This window comes from Stigmatopora argus, chromosome 12 (assembly GCF_051989625.1).
Source record: "Stigmatopora argus isolate UIUO_Sarg chromosome 12, RoL_Sarg_1.0, whole genome shotgun sequence".
Taxonomy (NCBI): domain Eukaryota; kingdom Metazoa; phylum Chordata; class Actinopteri; order Syngnathiformes; family Syngnathidae; genus Stigmatopora; species Stigmatopora argus.
Genome location: NC_135398.1, coordinates 17,712,800 through 17,734,526, shown reverse-complemented (window position 1 = coordinate 17,734,526; position 21,727 = coordinate 17,712,800). Strand labels below are relative to the sequence as shown.

At 43.4% G+C, this 21,727-nt stretch overlaps 1 protein-coding gene across 5 annotated transcripts in view; it reads left to right on the top strand.

Moving 5' to 3' along the window:
- The window catches only part of LOC144085322 (MAGUK p55 subfamily member 7-like), a 161,334-nt gene that overhangs the window by 3,926 nt on the left and 135,681 nt on the right, over window positions 1-21,727 (top strand). For 3 of the 5 annotated variants that reach the window (XM_077614449.1, XM_077614448.1, XM_077614445.1), the window contains exon 2: window positions 17,001-17,095. In XM_077614449.1, coding sequence (XP_077470575.1) covers window positions 17,001-17,095 — 95 coding nt within the window. Of the gene's footprint in view, window positions 1-7,353; window positions 7,920-17,000; window positions 17,096-21,727 lie in introns of those variants that run through there. The other 2 variants (XM_077614450.1, XM_077614447.1) reach the window with 1 other exon arrangement.

The window sequence follows — 21,727 nt, the reverse complement described above, 5'->3', positions numbered from 1 at the left end:
AGCCTGTGTGGAGGGGGACCTGGTCCCAGGTATCTGGCCAGACTCTTCGGACTCTGGGAGCTTGTAGGTACCAATAATAATAACTGGAATCGGTCCCGTGTTTGCCTTGTTCCGCGCTTGGGTCGTTCATTGCCTTGAGAGTTGTGTCTACAGCAGGTGAGACAATTTCTGCAAAAAGTTTTAAAGTAGATTTGGAGATCTCTGGGAACATGCGTTGTTTGTTGAACTATACTGATCATCCCTCCTGTTGGGACATGGCTCCTCTCATGGCTCAATTTGGCAATTACTTCAAACAATGATCGTGGGACGCATGGCTTGTTTTCTACTATATAGAGGCCGTTCTTGTGTTGAGTGGCTCCTTCTGTTTCCCATTAAAGTTTCTCTTTTTCTGGGGCGTGATTTTGCATGTCTCTTAGGATTTTGGCAGGGATTGGGCTGTGTCTTTCCACCGTGGAGATAGCTGTCTGGATGTTTGCAGTGTGCGGCTTCTTTAGCTGATTCATCTGCTCGCTTGTTCCCCAATGAGACAGGGTCTTGTCTCGTCGTGTGTTCTTTACATTTGCAGATAGCCAGCTTCAATGGTAGCTGTACTGCTTTGAGGATTTCTGTGAGAAGCTCTGCGTGTTTGACTGGGGATCCATTGGACGTTTTCATTCCTCGTTTGGCCCACTGTCCAGTGAATAAATGGACTGTAGAGAATGCATATTGGCTGTCTGTCCACACCGTCACGTCTTGTCCTTGGAATAGTTTACAGGCCTCTGTCAGGGCCACTATTTCTGCGGCTTGTGCAGACCAGTTGCCGGGGAATCGTCCTTTCTTAAGGGTGTCTTTTTTAGTCACCACGGCATATCCGGTGTGGTTTGTTCCGTCCGGGGCTTTTGATGACAGACAATGTGTCCGATGGGCAGTGGGCTGTCTATTAGGTCAGGCCTTGGTTTGTAATTTTCTTCGGTTCTTAGTTGACAAGTGTGTGGATCTCCATCTTCCTCGGTGGGCAACAGTGTGGCTGGGTTCAGGGTATTACATCTTTGAACTGTGAGATGTGGTTGTGAGAGCAATGTCGCGGTGAGGGACAGGTGTTGAGCTGGAGATAGAAACGCCATTTTGGTCTGGGTTAGTAACATGCAAACTGCGTGACTAACCCGTAGGATCAGTGGATGGAAGAGTATGAGTTCAGCGGAACTTTTGACTGCCATGGCTGCAGCACATATGGCTTGCACACATGGTGGGAGAGCTTGTGCTAACGCGTCCAGTTGTTTTGAATAGAAGGTGACGGGGCGTAGTTTAGCACCATGTTGTTGGAGAAGGACAGACGTCATGAATCCTGATTTGCAGTCAACTGTTTGAACAAATGGCTTGGTGTAGTCTGGCAGGCCCATGACGGATGAGTCTAGTATGGCCTGTTTAACGGTGTTGAAAGCTTCTTCAGCAGCTGGAGTCCATTCTACAGGATCTGACAGGTTGAGGTCTTTCTCACTCATGAGGTCCAATAGTGGCTGGGTGATTTGTGCGAAGTGAAGGATCCATCCTCGACAGTAGTTGGCTAACCCGAGAAAAGCCATGACTTGCTTCTTGGTCTTGGGTCTGGGGGCATCTCTGACGGCCTTCTTCCTGTTGTCTGTTAGCCTTCGACCTTTTTGTGACAAGAGATGTCCCAGAAATGTGACTTCAATCTGGCAAACCTGAAGCTTAGATAACGAGGCCTTGTTCCCCATCTTTTCCAGGTGTTGAAACACTCTGATGGACTGTTTTTGGTTTTCTTCTGCTGTTGGGCTTGCAATTAGGATGTCGTCCACATAGATGAGGACTTTTGTGGACTCTGGATGTGGATGATAACTCATGCATCTCTGGATCTCTGTGGAGAATATGGTTGGGCTGTCGCAGAATCCTTGTGGCAATCTGGTGTAGGTGAACTTTCTGTTGCCAAAGGTGAAGCCGAACCATCCTTGTGCTGTGGCATTCAGTGGGATTGAGAAAAAAATACTTACATCAATGACGGTGAAGTATTTCTGTGTCGGTTTCAGTTCGTTCATCAGCGTGTAGGGATCTGGGACGTTGGGAGCACGGGACTTCACTGCTCCATTGACTTGGCGTAAATCTTGGACCATCCTCCATCCCCCCTGGTTTCTTAATGGGGAAGATTGGCATTTTGCATTCTGCACGATCACTTTCAGTGGGTATGCCTGCGTCAAGCATCTCCTGGATGACTGGGCGAATGCCTTCTTTTTGATCTGGCTTGAGCGGGTATTGCCATACCCGAGGGCGGTAAGAGGTTGTGGCTTCGATGGCAACTGGTCTTGCTGTGGTCATCCGTCCGACATCAGTTTTGGACTTGGACCATAGATTACCTGGTACAGCGGGGAAATCTGTCTCGCTGTAGAGTAGGTCCACGGGCTTGTCTAGTCATGCATACTTGTGCGTGGAGGGGATGGTGTCAATGACCCAGTCCAAGCCCCTCCTGGTCACTTGTCCAAATTCGGGGATCTCACACCACTGGCCCCCTTCATCACTGTCTTGCCACTCAGATTCTTTCGTTTGCAGCACAAAGTCCGTCAAGGGTCCAAGATCCTTCCACTCCATGGTGAACAACTTGTTCAGTGAGACATGAGGATGGTGTGCCGTTGAGATCAGCGCTGCTGATGCTGGTGGGAGGGTCATAGTGGAAAAACAGACTCCTTGGTTGGTCGTATATACGTGGGTATTTATGATTCGTTGAGTGGGGAGCTGTGAGAATTGCTTTGACCACTTGTCGTCCGGTTTCCGGTCTCCCATGAACTTCAGGGTGACATGTAACGCCCATGTTTGTTCTTCCTCTCCTGGTGCTGCCGGGCAGATATCTATAGCCTGTTCTCTCAGACTTTCAGCTACCTTGGCAGAATCTTTCCCGACAATGTCGAGAGAGTAGAAGGTGTTGGAAGTGGTGGTGTGGAAGATGTTTTTGGTCTTCACTTTTCTGGGTTGGAGGCCATTTTGGCTGGCCACTAGGCTTAGCCTAAGCTGGTCCATGATATCTCGTCCTAGTAGGTTGATCGGACATTCGAAGCATAGGACAACGGGGGCAGTGACTTTGATCCCATCCTCATCTTCTAGGACGATGGCTTGGGAGTAGAATCTTCTCTGTGGGACGCCGGCTACTCCTATAACCTGGAGGGACAGGGTGCTGGGCTTGACTCCTGGAACCTTGTCTGACAGGACGGTCTGATCAGCCCCTGAATCCACCAAGAACCAAACTGGTTTGCGATGAGTTCCTACCAAGACTTGTACTCAGGGTTTGTTGTCCAAGGATCGGGAGTCCGCTGCATAGACTGAAAGGTCCATAACTGGGAAGGGGAGGGGTTTCTTGTTACCTAGGCTAATTTCTTCTTCCCCCTCGCTTCCCTCGTCCTCCCATCCCCTTGTGGATGGTGTAAGATATGCTGAGTCACTATTTGTAATTGCTTGTTAGTATTGCATCAGTTTGGTGTGAGTAATGAAAAATGTCGAGTCATGTTGAGACATCTGCCCTGCAGATGTCTGGGCGTATCAGCCCACACATCTTTCTGTTATCTTCTCTGTACAGCATCATTATGGAAATTATGGAAATATATATATATATATATTTTTTTTTTTTGTCAAATCAAATTTTTGATGAAAATGCAGCAGCAGTACTCCAAATGCTAAACTTGAAGTGGAGGAACAAATAATCCACTCTGCAAAATGGGGAATTTGGGAGCACTGAGAAGGAAAAAAAAACAAAGACAGTGCATGATATGAAATTCCAAAGAACCATTGATTTATAGTGGTAATGTCACCCAAATTGTGTTACCATTCAAATTGCCATTATTCACTACACGATTGTAACTGGATGATGAGGCTAATTTGGCAAACTACATAAAAAAATCTTTAAGGTAACGCATTGAATTTGAGTTAGCAGAAAAAGACTGTGCTTCTCAACAGAAAACGGACCAACAGTGGTGCCATGAGCCTGGGTGCTCAACCTACAGTATAAAGAAGAAGCACTGGCACGACCCTTCAAGGCCTTCTCTGCTGGCCTAAGAAATATCTGAATCATATTATATTTTGTCCATCAATACTTATTATTCCAAATGGTCTGTTAGCTTCCTTTCATTGCTTTCCCCCCTGGTTGCACTGCTTCCAGATGTGTGTTTTCATATTGAAGCATTTAACCAATCACATTTCAGCCATTATTTGTTGTCAGATCAGATCTGCCTCAAAACCTTCACAATCAGTTCTTGCGGGCTCTGCTGCATTAAACTAGACTGTTGCTTTTAACCAATCAGATTTCGAGTTGGCAACCCCACAATGATTTTTCATAGGCGTTAGCATTTTGCTGGCTGGGACATGTCATTGCTTTCACAAACTATGATTGGCTAGTAGGCGGGCCAAAGCAGCCAGAGATCGCAAACTCCACCCACATGGCCGACAGTGGCAAAAACAAATGAATTCTGTTGCAGATTTCTCTCACAAAGCTATTTTCCAGACGGACTTTTCCGGAAAAAAAATTGACATCATTAAGAAAGGGCGGTCGACTCCGAAGCTAGCAAGCCTGTTACAGCCGGGAATATGGTGTGTGCGGCACTTTCAGTTTGCTAACTTAGCTCCACAAGCAAATAATATATTGTTGTTTTGATTTAAAGCCATTTTCAAAACGGACTATGCCAGAAATATGACAGGACAGGCTCGACTTTCATCATTAGCTTCGATGGCGATAGGAAAGAAGGAAGAAAGAAAGGAGGATGGATATTGTGTAAAAAGGATTTTTGGTGAGTAAAATATGGCCATATTCCTAAATAATATTTCAATTGTGGGCCAAGTTCTGATATCTGAAAAGCTCCAGTGTTTGTATTTAAGCTCCAGTGTTTGTATTTAATCACAAAATGCTGCCAGGAAGTGGATTTTACCCCAGTTTAATTTTTGGCGTTTCACCATTGACGTCCATCGCTGTCTTTTCCCGAGGAAATCACCCCCTGGCCTGGTTGTAATGTCTCAAAAGCTCCAGTATTTGTATTCAGTCAATAAATGCTGCTACGAAGTGGATTTTACCTAATTTTAGTGATTTTTTTGTCATTTCACGTATGGACGTATCGACGTTCATCGCTGTCTTTTTACCGGGGAAATGATACTCCGGGCCCGGTTCTGATGTCTAAAAAGCTCCAGTATTTGTATTTAATCAATAAATGCTGTTTTCGGCTGGATTTTACCCCATTTTCGTGCAATGTTTGCCCGTACGCCATTGACGTTCATCGCTGTCTTTTCCCGGGAAAATCACCCCCTGGCCTGGTTTTAATGTCTGAAAAGCTCCAGTATTTGTATTTAATCATAAAATGCTGCTAGGAAGTGGATTTTACCCCATTTTTGTCCATTAATTTATTGATTATTTTTTACGTGTTGCAGCTGTAGCTGCAGTAGATGTTTTATAACCATAAAATAGTTTTTGAGGGTTGGATTGATACGTTGAAGGCGCTACCAGAAAATGCACCGCCCGCCACTGGTTAAAATAAACAACTAGAAAAAGAGAAACTACAATGGGAAACAGAAGGAGCCACTTAACACAAGAACAGCCTCTATGCAGTAGAAAGAACTGTGATAAATGCAAATGATCTGCCGACATATTCTCTGCCTCCCACACAGGAGGTCATGTCCCCAGGCGACCTGGTACTCGTCAAGCTGATACAAAGAAAGTGCTGGTCATCTCCACGTTGGGACAGGACCTCACTGTGATTTTGACCGCTAACTTCACCAAGTTGGCCACCACCGTCAAAGCTGATGAACGAGTGTTGGAGCTCATGACCATGATCCCGTGTGGGGCTCGGATGTCCCCCTCAAACACAAACACTGGTCAGTCTCCTCCAAAATCCTGATGGCTCTGTTCCCCTGGTACTTGTCAAAGAACAGCAAACAACACCCTACGTCTGGAAACCATTGACTCCAGATTCCAGGCCTATGTCATCACATTAGTTCGACTACAACAAGGCCGAGAAGTCCAAATCAACGCCGACAAAATCAAAGGAAGAGACAACCCGTCAACCAAGACACTCATCGTCGTCCAAGTCCCGTTGATCACCCTACAGCTTACTCACTTTGGAATACAGGGGACCGACTACAAGATATCCGGTTCCACAATGAGGATGGCTTGACTGGTTTCTCTCGGGCTCATGGACACAGACTCTTTTGAAAGCCCTAGTACTGTTCGTAACTGTTATTGTTCTCGTGCTTTTTATCCTAACCTGTTGTTTGCCCTGCTTCTCAGCTTTGATCAAACGTACCATTGATGCCACAGTCAAACGTACCATGATTGTTGGTTTGAATTTTTGGTCTAAACTCCAGTTCGAAGTAATTTGTGAAGAATTTTGTTCAAAAGTAGCGTTGCTAACAAACGAGGTTCCGATATTTTTATACTCACAACAGGAAGGAATGTTAAGATATGCTGAGTCACTATTTATAATTGCTTGTTAGTATTGCATCAGTTTGGTGTGAGTAATGAAAAATGTCGAGTCATGTTGAGACATCTGCTCTGCAGATGTCTGGGCGTATCAGCCCACACCCTCTTTCTGTTATCTTCTCTGTACAGCATCATGTTTTTCACATATAAATAGACGCACAAACTGTTTGTTCGGAGAGAGTTGCGGCGAATAGGCTGTGCGTTCGCAGCCGTTCGAGTTCTCCCCATCTTACAGTCTGGTAATAAACTTATTTCCTTTAAATTCCTCTCCCTCTTTCTTAACCTGCTCCTGAAGTTGTTTTACAGAGATCCAACAGATGGTTTGAGGGAGTCCTCTTGGTCGGACTTCTGGCGTCACTGTGGTTCGTCATATCGGGGTTCCCTGTTCTCCGGTTGTTTCTGTGGTCCTTAGTGATGGAGTCCGAACTGTCTCTCTAACCAAGGCTCGAGACAGTCTCGGGCCCAGGGTTCTTTCTGGCGACAGTTGCAGCATCGTCCTTTGGTTCGGTCACGGGTTTGCGTCTTATTGTTGCGGGGTCCTCGGGCATTTCTCGGGAGTCTGTGTCCTCTGGCGGAAAACATGGTGTTGGCTTGAAGCGCTTTGATTATCATTTGTGTGTTGGCCGGCACCTGTGGTTTGCCCATTGGAGTAGGTCAGCGGATGAGGCAGTCTTGTAGGTGACAAAGTGCTTTCTGATGAATCCAGAAATGGGAACTTGGAGTCCTTCGATAAACCATTGTTTCAACTGGACATCGGCACGGGCCATTTTCATCGCCGTTATCCATCATGCGGCTGTTGGACTTGACACAGCTTTCTCATCTGGCGTAGTAATCATTTGTGGGCTCGTACGTTTCCATCTGCATCACGCCCTGTGAATTTCTCTCTGATCCTGCCAATCTATGTTTCAGAGAGTTCTTTAATCCTTTCTCCACTTCTGCTCCATTCAGGTGATACGATGCCACCAACTCACGGAAGATTCTGGCCCATTATTCCGCATTTTCTTCCACATCCACATTTCAGAAACGACTCAATTTCCTCAGGGTACTTAGGAAGAACAACTTGGGCACCAAGCTTCTGATAACCTTCTATAGAACCACTGTAGAGAGCATCCTGGCGTACTGCATCACAGTGTGGTACGCTGGAAGCACGGCGGCAGACAAAAAGGCCATGCAGAAAGTGATTAACACTGCCCAAAGGATTGTCGGCTGCTCTCTGGAAGACATTGCCAGCCCTCGTTACCTCAGCAGAGCCAGGAACATCATAGGGGACCCTTACCACCCTGGTCACAATCTGTTCCAGCTGCTGCCCTCTGGCAGACGCTATAGGTCCCACAAAGCACGGACAAATAGGCATAAGGACAGTTTTTTCCCCACATCCATCAGAACTCTAAATTTGCGGTAACATAACACAATTCCCTTCTCAGGTAATATGAAAAGATGTTTGGGTGGTGATCTGCCTCCTACTAGCTGACTGAAGGTAAGTAAAAGACAGTGAGAGGTAAGCGACCTGTATCCATAACAGCAGAATGCCAAATTACAAATCCGTAACTGTCACTTATTTAGGTCTTTTGCCGAGTAAACGCAGCTTATGGAGAAGCACCACCAATTTCGTCACACGCAGTTTCTGGGTGTGATGACAAGTAGGCTTTTTTGTTGTTGATAATGACGACAGGACCTATGTCCGATTATTATTATTATCTCCGAGTCCCTTGCATGCTTCCAGGCATTCAGCCTCGGTCCAGGGTTGGTGGACCAATAGGCTGGGTGGTTGTTGTTCTTCCCCCCACCTTGGATTTGCCACAGCCATCATTGGGTAGGTTTTGACATTTCTTTTTTCTGCCACCATCGTCTGTATCGTTTGTATTGGAGACTGTGGAGTTCCTCTTCCGTTCCAAAAGTCTCCGGAGCATTCAGCCTCGGTCCAGGGTTGGTGGACCAATAGGCTGGGTGGTTGTTGTTCTTCCCCCCACCTTGGATTTGCCACAGCCATCATTGGGTAGGTTTTGACATTTCTTTTTTCTGCCACCATCGTCTGTATCGTTTGTATTGGAGACTGTGGAGTTCCTCTTCCGTTCCAAAAGTCTCCGGAGCTTTTAGGTCAGTAGGAGTTGCCGGATGTGGTGTGGGCTGGTGACGAAATGCTGTCGTCAGCGCACAGGGCGGAGGCTTCATATTCGGGGGGGTGTTGCACCCCTCCGAGTGAGGGGTGCATGGTGGGTGGTGCTGCTGGTGGAAGAGGGTTGGGCAATCTTCTTGCAGCTTGGGCGTTTCCCGGTTGTGTTGGTCTCTGATGAACGTTGGTTTCCTCATCGGGGCTGAGTTTTATGGTGGCGATGAGACCTTGTTTTCGCTCGTTCTTCTTTCACACACTGTTCTTTCCATATCTTCAACACCATCAACTGTTTCTCAACTTCCTCACTTTTCTTTCCCTTACTCTCCCTTTCCTACAACATTTCCCTTTCTAAGTTCGTCAGACCTTCCATATCCTTCAAATTGGGACAGAAACCATGTTTCTCCACCCATCGTGGCAGATACAGGCAACTTCCCATACAATGCATTCACGTATATTTCACATCCGGTAACTCTCCAATTTCCTTTGTCGCTTTCTGACCCATGTTAATCACTTACTTTTCAGTTCTGAATAGTTTAACACAGACAACACACATAACCACAATTCTATTTAAAACAGACAACAACAATTCACAGACAACACACGTAACAACAATTCTTTTCCAAATCTCCCAAATTGATTTCAATACTTCATGATTCACCCAATATCTCTGAACACACCAAGATGAGATAAGTCCCTTAACGAGGTCCCTGACTATTCTTGTTCTACGTACGTCAGGCCCAGACCTCGAACATTTACGTTCTACATACGTAGGTCCCAGACCTTGAACATTCAACACTACCATAGTAATAATACTAATTCAAATTATCACTTCACGAAGACAGAAATCAAAGGGTGAACTCACGATCTTTCTCGTTCCGAACCTGCCCTGGTTCAGAGGGACCCGGCACCAGATCACCGTAGCGGCGCGGGAACGTCCGTCGGGTTGACCCTGTCAATGGAGGATGCTGTCGACAGTCTTTATTTTGCCTTTCATTGTGCTCCGTCGTCGCTCCGGCAATTGTTGGCTTGTTGGGCCCCGGGATTTCGGCACCAAAGTATGTTGGGTCTATAAAACAGCTTCAGGAGCAGGTTAAGAAAGAGGGAGACCAATTTCAGAAATGAAGTTTATTACCAGAGTGCAGAATGGGGAGATCTCGATCAGCGTGAACGCACGGTCTGTTCCTCTGCAACTCACTCCAAACAAACAGTTTGTGCCTCTATTTATATGTGAAAAACATGATGCTATACAGAGAAGATAACAGAAAGAGGGTGTGGGCTGATACGCCCAGACATCTGCGCAGATGTCTCAACATGACTCGACGGTTTTTATAACTCACACCAAACAGATGCAATACTAACCAGCAATTGCAAAGAGTGAGTCAACATATCTTACATCGGCCGCATTGTCTTGCATTATGGCGTTTCATCAGTCACCCTTCAGTTTCATGCATGTCAAGTCTTATTTGTGTGCATAGAAGCTGTACCCTTGATTTATTCATCATTTTTGGAACGACAAATACATAAATAAGTTAGTACAAAAGTGACTAATGCGCACTTGCTGCAAAGATTTTCTTTGGTCGGTTTGAGATTTCTTACCCTCTGTTATCGGACAGTTGGTATGCCCTGTTAATGGACTGCAGTGTCGACAAAAAACATTTCCATATTTGCCCTTTTGCAGTTACAAATGTGTTTTATCCTACTTCTGACATTATGCTGTTGTCGATTTTTTTTTTTAATTACAAGGTCTTTGAGGATTATGGCAAGGCATAGCTTACCAACTGTTCCAATAAGTGAGGGGTACACCAGACCTTTCTTACTCCAAGGTTAATGGTTCAAGAAGCCAACCCCCCGCGATCTTCCTTTTTTCCCCTCAGGCCACCAACAAAACTCAGCTGTTATGTATGCTGATGTAGTAAAGAAATGACCAATTCAAATATATATATTTTACCCATATATTTTTTCAGAAATATATTGAATATTATTCTTACTTATGCTGATGTATATTGCATAACCACCAACATATCAAAATAATTTGTGTAAGATAAGCTGACAAAGTCGCTTTGCAATTGCTTGTTCGTATTGCACCAGTTTGTGTGAGTTATAAAAATATCGTTGTCATAGAGACGTTGCCCTGCAGATGTCTAAACGTGTCAGCCCATATCTTGTTTGAACAAACTTTGCCCTGCAGATGTCTAAATGTCTCAGCCAATATCTTGTTTGCACAACTTCCTGTTCTTCACAAATTTATAGACTCACCTCCTGTTCATTCTCTGAGAGTTGCATGGAACAGACTGTGCATCCACACTGTTCGAGCTCTCCCCATTCTGCAGTCTGGTAATATACTGAATTTCCGAAATTGGTTTCCCTCTTTCTGTGCCTGAACAGACCCAACAAATTGTATTGTGTTGCATTTGTATGTGGGTATGTGCACGTTAATGCATCAGTGCAAGTAAGGAGGGATGTCGTCTCGTTACCAATAAAGGGTGCCGAGGTGAAGAATAGTTGCGGCAAGTGTGTGCACAATCAACAGATTTTATCAAGCCGCTCTTACAGCTTGCTTGTCAGTTTTTTTCATTTTATTATACATTTGCCTGCAACGTAGTATAAGCTAAGCTTTGCTTTTAAAGAACACTTTCTCAGCTTTAGTTATGCGCACATTATTATTATTATTATCATATTTGCTTGCATTGCTTTGTTCCTGAAAGCCTTGTTTAGCTTAAACTAGGGGTGGGCAAACCGGTCCTCAAGGGTTCAGGTGTGGGGGCAGGTTTTTATTTCAACCGATCCAGCACAGACAGTTTAACCAATTGAATTGGATGCTTTTATTGTCATTATACAAATATAATGAGATTTAAAGCTTTCACCACATAGTGCACAAATAACAGCAAACAGACAAATAAATCAATAAATAAGTAGTCCACGTGAGGTCAGCAGAGTGAAGCACGCTTGTTCCGTCTGAAGTCCAGGATGAGTTCCATGGTTGGTTTTGGAGACGTTCAGTGCCAAGTCGCACCACTCGCTGAGTCTATGGACGCAACAACAAGGAAGCAGACAAAATCAATATATAGTATGGATAAATCATCATTAAATAATCAATAAATAAGAAATAAATAAGTAGTCCAAGTGTGGTCAGCAGAGCGGAGCAGACTTGTTCCATCAGAAGTTTGTCCAGGATGGTGCCACAGTTTTGGAGACGTTCAGCGCCTAGTTGCACCGCTCGCTGAGTCTATATTTGGTGTTTCTGCTGAAACATGAAGCACCTGACTGCAATCCAGTGATTGCACTTCTAAGATACCAGAATTGTGGAAAGCGTTCCTCTTTAGAGGATGTAACGAAAGCCCGCACCCACTGAGGCCCTTTGTGGAATAGGTTGCTCACCCCTGTCTAAACCAAGAGGTGCCAGGTCGCATTGGAGTACTCAAAACTAAGTCAATGACCTGCAGTGAGCACTCCATCTGCAGCATCTATTCTCCACCATGGAAGCTCCAAGAAGATTCCTGACGCTTCGGTCCTCATCTGTTATGGGTTTTAGTGATGATTATGAATGTTTTGACTCTTTAATATCTTTGATAACTATGAATGCTTTCATAAATGTATTTTGGTACACATGTACCAGAATAAATATCCAACCAGTGGCGGTCCGTGCATTTTCTAGTAGCGCCTTCAATAATAACCTCATACAATTGAAATATTATTGAGGAAAATAGCCATATTTTACTCACCAAAAATCCTTTTTAACTGTACACAATAGCCATCCTCCTTTCTTTACTCCTTATTTTCTATGGCAATCGAAGCTAATGCTGAAAGTCGAGCCTGTCGTATTTTTGCCATACGTTTTTATTCGATTTAGTGCTGAAAGTGTTCGTTCCCGGTTGCGTCAGGCTTGCTTGCTTTGGAGGTTTCCGACCTTTCTTAATGATGTCCAGCTTTTTTTCTTGAAAAGTCCGTCTTGAAAATTACTTTGACAGTAAATCTGCAAACAAATCCATTTCTTCTCCTCCTTCAGCCATTGCGGGTTGACAAAACTGCTAATAAATCAACACAACAATATATTTGCTTGTGCAGCTCGCTCCAGATACAGTTTGGTAGCTCTGGCTAGTCCACTCTATCACTAGCCAATCATAGTTGGTGAAAGCGATGACGTATCCCTACGCCAGTGGCGGTCGGTGCATTTTCTTGTAGCGCCTTCAACGTATCAATCCAACCCTCAAAAACTATTATATGGCTATAAAACCTCTACTGCAGCTAGAGCTGCAACACATAAAAAATAATCAATAAATCAATGCACAAAAATGGGGTAAAATCCACTTCCTAGCAGCATTTCATGATTAAATACAAATACTGGAGCTTTTTACACATAAAACCACAAAACCAGGCCAGAGGGGCGATTTTCCCGGGAAAAGACAGCGATGAAGTCAATGGCGTACGGGCAAACATTGCCCGAAAATGGGGTAAAATCCAACCAAAAACAGCATTTATTGATTAAATACAAATACAGGAGCTTTTTAGAAATCAGAACCGGGCCCGGAGTATCATTTCCCTGGTCGATACGTCCATACGTGAAATGACAAAAAATGCACTAAAATGAGGTAAAATCCACTTCGTAGCAGCATTTATTGACTGAATACAAATACTGGAGCTTTTGAGACATTACAACCAGGCCAGGGGGTGATTTCCTCGGGAAAAGACAGTGATGGACGTCAATGGCGAAACGACAAAAATTAAACTGGGGTAAAATCCACATCCTAGCAGCATTTAGTGATTAAATACAAACACTGGAGCTTAAATACAAACACTGGAGCTTTTCAGATATCAGAACCGGGCCCACAATTGAAATAGTATTTAGGAATATAGCCATATTATACTCACCAAAAATTATTTTTAACTGTACACAACATCCATCCTCCTTTCTTTATTCCTTCTTTTCTATCGCCATCGAAGCTAATGATGAAAGTCGAGCCTGTCCTGTCATATTTCCGGGATTGTTGGTGGAGTTTGCGATCTCTGGCTGCCTCGGCTTTGGCCCGCCTACTAGCCAATCATAGTTGGTGAAAGCAATGACGTATCCCAGCCAGCAAAATGCTAACGCCTATGAAAAATCATTGTGGGGTTGCCAACTCGAAATCTGATTGGTTAAAAGCAACAGTCTTGTTCAATGCAGCAGACCCCGCAGAACTGATTGTGAAGGCTTTGAGGCAGATCTGATCTGGCAACAAATAATGGCTGAAATGTGATTGGTTAAATGCTTCAATATGAAAACACACATCTGGAAGCAGTGCAACCAGGGGGGAAAGCAATGAAAGGAAGCTAACAGACCATTTGGAATAATAAGTATTGATGGACAAAATATAATATATGATTCAGATATTTTTTAGGCCAGCAGAGAAAGCCTTGAAGGCATTGACGGCCCGCCACTGCCCTACGCCAGCGAGAAGGAAATTACGTATCCCTACGCCTGCGAGAATGCCTTGGTATCACCAAATCGAATTCTGATTGGTTGAAGCAACAGTATTATCGACGCTTGTTTAATGCAGCAGAGCCTGCAGAACTGATTGTAAAGGCCTTGAGGCAGATTTCTGATCCTGGCAACAAATAATGGCTGAAATGTGATTGGTTAAATGCTTCGGTGCTCGGATGATTCGCTGAAAGACGTTTCGCCGACGGACGTTTCGCCGACGGACGTTTGACAGATGGACAGGTCGCCGAATGGACGTTCCACCGAACGGTCAATTGGCCGAACGGCCGCTCGGCCGAACGGAGCTTCGGCCGAGCGGAGGCTCCACCGGCGCGCTCGCCCCGCCCCCGGATCGTGTGTGTACAAGTTTTTCAACCTCGGCCCGCGGGCCATTTACGGCCGTTACAGATAACATTCATTTAGGAATAACAAGGGCATGTACTGCCTGCCCCCCACAATAATAAGGGCATGTACTGCCCCCCGCTGGGCATATTTCTAAATACAAGTACACGGCATATAATGACAGCTTCATCCTAAACCAGCATTTAATGATCAAATACTGGAGCTCTTTGGACATTAGAACCGAGCCCAGGGAAGTGAATTCCTCGGTAAAATGTCGCGATGATGTCGCGATAAGGCAAAAAAACGCCTATATATATACGACCATTCGCCAAACCTCGGCCCGCGGGCCTATAAGGCCTGTTAGGATTTTTAATCCGGCCCGCCGAGTAGGTAAATCATATCCCTACGGTCATCGGAGGGGTTTCTCCCCGGGAACAGTGCTTCGTGGGCGGATTTTAATGACACATGCTGAGTTTCATTATCGAGCTCCATATATTTCCCGAGTTTGAGCACTTTAAAAATCGGCAGGGGTTCCCCTGAGCCTATCCGAGAATAGTGCACCCTGAGCGGACTGGGTTGGACGACGCCCCGCTGAATTTCTGGAGCTCCAGAAATTTTTCAAATTTGAGCCCCACACACATTGGAAGGGGTTTTTCACCGAGCACAGTGCTCTGTGGGCGGACAGGGGTGACACATGCCCTGCTGGAATCCTGAGCACCATAATTTTTTTCTAAGCGTGAGGACCACACACATCGGCGGGGGTTTTTCCCGAGCGTATCCAAGGATAGTGACACATGAGCGGATTGGGTTGGCTGATGCCCCGCTGAAATCCTGAGCTCCATAAAAAAAAAATTGTGAGCACCACACACATCAACGGCGTTTTCCCCATGGCCTATCCGAGGATAGTGACACATGGGCGGATATGGGTTGCTGAAGTCCCGCTGAAGTCTCGAGCTCCAGATTTTTTTTCAAAGTATGAGCACCACACACATCAACGGTGTTTTCCCCAGTGCCTATCCGACATTTGATGTCGCAAATACAAATACTAGTATTTGTATTTAATCATTAAACGTTGTTTTCTGCTGGATTTGACCGAATTTGAGAGCATTTTGAGCCGATGGCGAATGGACGAATATAGACGTTTTTTTGCCATCATCGCGACATTTTACTGGGAAATTCACCTCCCTGGGCTAACACATGCCCCGCTGGAATCCTGAGCACCATATTTTTTTCTAAGTGTGAGCACCACATACATCGGCAGGTTTTTTTCCCCGAGCGTATCCGAAAAAACGTCTATATACGACCATTCACCAAACGGCTCAAAATGCGTTTAATGATTAAATACAAATGCTAGTATTTGTATTTATTCATTAATTGCTGTTTTCGGCTGGATTTGACCGAATTTGAGAGCATTTTGAGCCGTCTGGCGAATGGCTCTGTTCTTAAAATGGACGACAAGCGACGACGTCCAGCTCCGTTGTCTCTCAACGCGCATCGGACATCTAGTCTGTATACACGAAGAATGTGAATTTCCTTTGTCTTCTTTTAAATAAAATACTAGTATAAAATACAATGCTAGTATTGTATATACAAATACTAGTATTTGTATTTAATCATTAAACGCCCGCGGGCCGAGGTTGAAAAACATGTACACACGATCCGGGGGCGGGGCGACGTTCGGTGGAACGTCCATTCGGCGACCTGTCCCTCTGTCAAACGTCCGTCGGCGAAACGTCTTTCAGTGAATCATCCGGCCACGAATGCTTCAATATGAAAACACACATCTCGAAGCAGTGCAACCAGGTGGAAAGCAATGAAAGGAAGCTGACGGCAATTTGGAATTATTTAATACGTATTCATGAACAAAATATAATTAACATCAGTTTGTGATTCAGATATTTCTTAGGCCAGCAGAGAAGGCCTTGAAGGCCCTGACGGCACACCACTGGATCCAACCCACATGACGTCTCAATTTTCTATACACCCCTCCTTTTAGAGTTGAGATATACATGAAATCAGGGCCACCAAACGTAATAAAGCAACAGAAAAAAATATGAAAGGTCAGAATGGACTTGAGGAGCTGTCCTCAATGGTCGTCCTCCTTGCAAATAAAAATCCAAGAGTGTCTTTTCTCTTTATTTGTAAATGTTTTGTAGAATGTCTAATGGCTTTTTGTTGGGCTAGGCTGTCGGCATGACATATAAAAAGATCCTGAAGATTGTTAAAAGAGTCAGATATGCGTGTTCAAAAATGTGTTCGTATTGTGCTGGGCGCAATGCGACGTCGGGATACAAATGAAACATTATTCAGGAACGAAGGAAAATAACAGAATGAATTAAATTGTTCTCTCAGGCGATCTACCAATAGTATCTTGTTGATCGACCGGTAGATGAGGAGCGACGTAATGAGCACCCCTGGATCAAGGGGTAGTATTAAAGATCGTAAAACTGAATATGTTAATTCAATGTGGCTCTACATGGCAAATAAGGCTCTACATACAAAAAATTCCAAGTTAGAAAATCACTTCTGGAACGAATTAATTTCGTAAAAAAAAGGTACCAAATTATTCAGAAGAAAAGCAACAAAATGATCTACCAGCCTCTCTCAGTCCACAATTTATTATTCTGACTTTTTCATCCTGCCCTCAGTGATGTATGGCACTGTGTCTCAAATCGAGCAAGAGGAAGACTACCGTTTCCTTCACACCACCTTGCTGGAGAGGAAACTTCATCTGCTGTTTAAGGTGATGATGAAATCGTAATACTATTCATATTACAGTATGTTTATTTAACTTTCTGAATAAGTGTGGCTCTAGATTGTGTGTGCGTGTGCCTATATATATATATATATATATATATATTTACATATATATATATATATATATATATATATATACATATATGCATATATATATACATATATATGTATATATATGTGTATATATATGTATATATATGTAAATATGTGTATATATATATAATATATTATATATACGGCAAATTAGTGTGCTCGCCGTCATACTGGGTGTATTGACAAAAGAACTATATATCCCAGCATGAACCGCGCACGGAGGGAAAATGAAGTCGCAGGCTGCTTACCGTAGTTGCGAGACCTGTAGAGGATGGTGTACCCTATCGACTGATTTATTTTATTTTATCGTGATAACAATTTTAATATTGGTCCATATATAAGGCGCACTGGATTATAAGGCGCCCTGTCTATTTTGGAGAAAATTTAAGACTTTAAGTGTGCCTTATAGTCGTGAAAATACAGTACATTTAAATGCTTACCACCACAGTTGTTTCTGCCATTCAAATTCAAACAGAATACTTGTCTGAGTTTCAGTGTAGTGTCTTGGGGTTAATTTGTTTTCTAAACATAAAATTTCAGACAGACGTTACAATTATTCAGCAGTCTATGCCTTCATCTAACCATTAAACACTTTTTATTAGCTTCCAAAAGCACTCGAGATTCCCACAAGGCAAACATCTCGGGATAACGCCCCCGTGTCAAAAACTGCCCTAAAAACTTTTTTCCTTTTTCCAATGAGATTCCGATCAGCTGTTTACCAGCTGCACTCGAGCCATCTTTTTTTTTTTATAAAACCCATGGAGACTTTTTTTTGCCTGCGTATGAGTGCGGCTGATAGATCTGTAATACAACTTCAGGAATAGGCACAGAAAGAGTAAGATCAATTTAAAGTAAATAGGTTTATTACCGGACTGCAGGATGGAGAGAGAGAGCTGTAACAGTGTCGAACTACTCAGCGTGGTGTCCTTTGCAACTCTCTCTCTGAATGAACAGTGGGTCAGTCTTTATATAGGAAAACAGGGTAATATTTCTAAGACAGTGATGTAGGACAAAGTTTATGTAAACAAACTTTAGGCTGATATGGTTAGACATTTGCAGGGCTAAAGTTGTATGCAAACATGATATTTTCATAGCTCACACAAACTTCTGCAGCCTATCTTACATTGTGCGAGGCAAACAAACAATTGCAAACCGAGTTTGCCACATCGCACAATACAAGCAAACAATTGCAAACCGAGTTTGCCACATCGCACAATACAAGCAAACAAATGCAAGGCCAGCTAGTTAGTCTATCCTACATTCCACGATCTTAACAAACAATTGTAAAGCCAGTTTGGCCAGTCTATCTTACATTTTACGATCTTAACAAACAATTGTAAAACCAGTTTGGCCACATGGCGCGACATGAAGAAACAATTATTAAGCCAACTGGCCAGTCTATCCCACAGCGGCCTCGCCTCCTATCTTTTTGAAGAAATGTGTGTATTAAATATCAGTTACAGGCATACGAAAATACTATAATGTATTAATATATAATTATAATTAATGAATTAAAAAATGTATATACTTTAATTACTGTACTCACAATGGAAATAGTTGCTCTCCGCTTGATTTAAATAATTAAAAAACTGGTTGTTTGAGCCTTAGTCCAAGTCCTCTTCGTCAGATTCGCGAGGCATTTTTCTTGCACAAATATTGGTGTTTTTGTTTTCTTGCCACTTTCAAGATGATTGCCAAATGGCTCACCATGTTGTCATCAGTCTCCTTCTGAGTGGCCCCATGCAGTGTGTTGACATCCTATTGTCATGCCATCTTCAAGACGGTATCTGCGGCGCAAGTCCCTCACAATCCTGGTTCATTTTTTTATTCCTCGAAGTCGGAGGTGGGATGTCTTAGTCCACACGAGAATTTTCAGTTTTGCGCCTTGGCAGATGCGATCTTCGGGCGGTGAACAGCAGCGAGTGCACGCCGGTAGTCAAGCGAAAGCGGCAGTGCTTCGTGGAGAAGAACGGTCACTCAAATGTCCAACATGTCAACCTGGGCGGAGAGACCAGTCACTACATCTTGGACCTCTTCACCTCACAAGAATTTATTTTTATTTATTCACAGCATTTAGGTCACCACAACATGTGTGCATCTCCAGAGGGGAAGAGCGTTAACTTCTCGTGTGTCTCACTCTTATCCGTACAGTGGAGCCCATTAACATTAACACGGTTCCAGCCGCGGTCCGTGAATTTCCTAACGACGCCTTCAGCTTTCTGAATCAATCCAACCCTCAAAAACTATTTCATGGCTATAAAACCTCTACTGCAGCTACAGCTGCGACACATAAAAAAGCATCAATAATAACCTCATACAATTGAAATATTATTTAGGAATATAGCCATATTTTACTCACCAAACTCCACCTTCCTTTTCCTCCTTCTTTTCTATCGCCATCGAAGCTAATGCTGAAAGTCGAGCCTGTCCTGTCGTATTTCTGGCATACGTTTTTATTCCATTCAGTGCTGAAAATGTTCCTTCCCGGTTGTGACAGGCTTGCTTCGTAGTTGTCCGACCTTATTTAATGATATCCAGCTTTTCTTGAAAAGTCCGTCTTGAAAATGGCTTTGACAGTAAATCTGCAAAAAAATCTATTTCTTCTCCTTCAGCCATTGCGGCTTGACAAAACCACTAGTAAATCAACACAACAATATATTTGCTTGTGCAGCTCGCTCCAGATACAGTTTGGTAGCTCTGGCTAGTCCACACTATCACTAGCCAATCATAGTTGGTGAAAGCGATGACGTATCCCTACGCCTGCTAGAAGGCAATGACGTGTCCCTACGCCTGCGAGAAGGCATTATGGTGTCGCCAACTCGAGATCTGATTGGTTAAAGCAACAGTTTTATCGACGCTTGTTTTATGCAGCAGAGCCTGCAGAACTGCTTGTGAAGGCTTTAAGGCAGATTTCTGACCCTGGGAAAACAAATAATAGCTGAAATGTGATTGGTTAGATGCTTTAATATGAAAACACACATCTGGAAGCAGCGTAACCAGGGGAAAAGCAATCAAAGGAAGCTGACAGACAGTTTGGAATTATTTAATACGTATTCATAGACAAAACATAATTAACATCAGTCTGTGATTCAGATATTTTTTTAGGCCAACAGAGAAGGCCTTGCAGGCCCTGACGGTCCACCACTGCATGATTCCTACCAGTTGAATTATGTACAAAAGAATGCCACAGTGTACATTCATTCATGCCGCAATGGCATGCAAGGAACGTCAATATTTAGGAAGCATTTTCAACGGCGATTTAAACAAGTCTTTCTCCACAGGTGGTATGCAATGCGAAATTGACTCGCAACAAAACAGGAAATGACAAGACAGTGTATCTCGCCACTTTATATGATATTTGGCGGACCCATTCTTCTGTGACATATCGTTTCTTCTTCGGCTCTGAGAGAAGAAGCGGTGCCTTGACTTCTGCCATTTTTCATCTGTCTTCTGCTGGAGAGTTTAAGCGTAGATTTTGACATTTTTATTAACTTACTAACTAACTCTTACTTATTCCTGTATTTATTAATAACCACAATGCAGTATTTTTAATAATAAGTTATTTAATGGTGGCTCTTTTGAAGAAAAGTGAACGCCATGTGGCAAATGACAGACAAACCCAAATGGTAATAAATGTTAGATCCTTGATTTATTTACAAGCAGTCCTAAACTTATTTCTGTGATTAAAAAAAAGATATCTTACGAGGACTACTTTCTCAAATCACTCCTCACAGACTCAACTAAAATTTGCATATTTGTGTGATTGTGCAGAAGTAAAATCTGCCTACCGAAGACGAAGAGTCTGTGAAGCAGATAATCATTTTGTCTTGGGACCCTGGAACATTACTTCAATGTTCACCACTTGTTAGCGTTGGTTTCTGACCTCTCACCCACAATGACACGTATTTGTTTTCTGTTTTGGAGGTTTTACTGATAGACTGAGGTAACAAAGAAAGTAAGTTTCAGGTTTGCCTTCAATCACTCAACAAGGCTTTAATGAATGAGCACAGCCCATTTCACATCTGACACCAGTATATATCTTATTTTAGCATGCAAAAGTGGGCAATAATATCAGGAGCATATTTTAATCCAAATAAGGAGTTGTTTTCTACTTCTCGAAGGTTTCGGTATAAGATATAAAGTAGAGCTGGGCGATAAAACGATAACGATAATTATCATGAAATAATTTTTGTCAACGATAATTTTTAAAACTTTCAATAAAATTTTGATAATTTTAAACTGCAATTATACCACCTGACCAGCACTGACAATGGGGGCATTGTTGCAAGATGAATGCTAGTTCCAGACCAATGCTCAAAAAAAGAAGAGGATGATGAGGAAACTTGTTTTTAGCATGTTAGCAATAGAGGCTAACACGGAGCCCGAATGCAAAAGGACAATAATACGGCCAAAATATGTGATCATGATATGCAGTACAACACAGGGGGGTGCTGGAGCCTATCCCAGCTGACTCAGACAGAGGCGGGGAGACATTCCTGGCAAGCCAATCGCAGTGCAAGAGAAG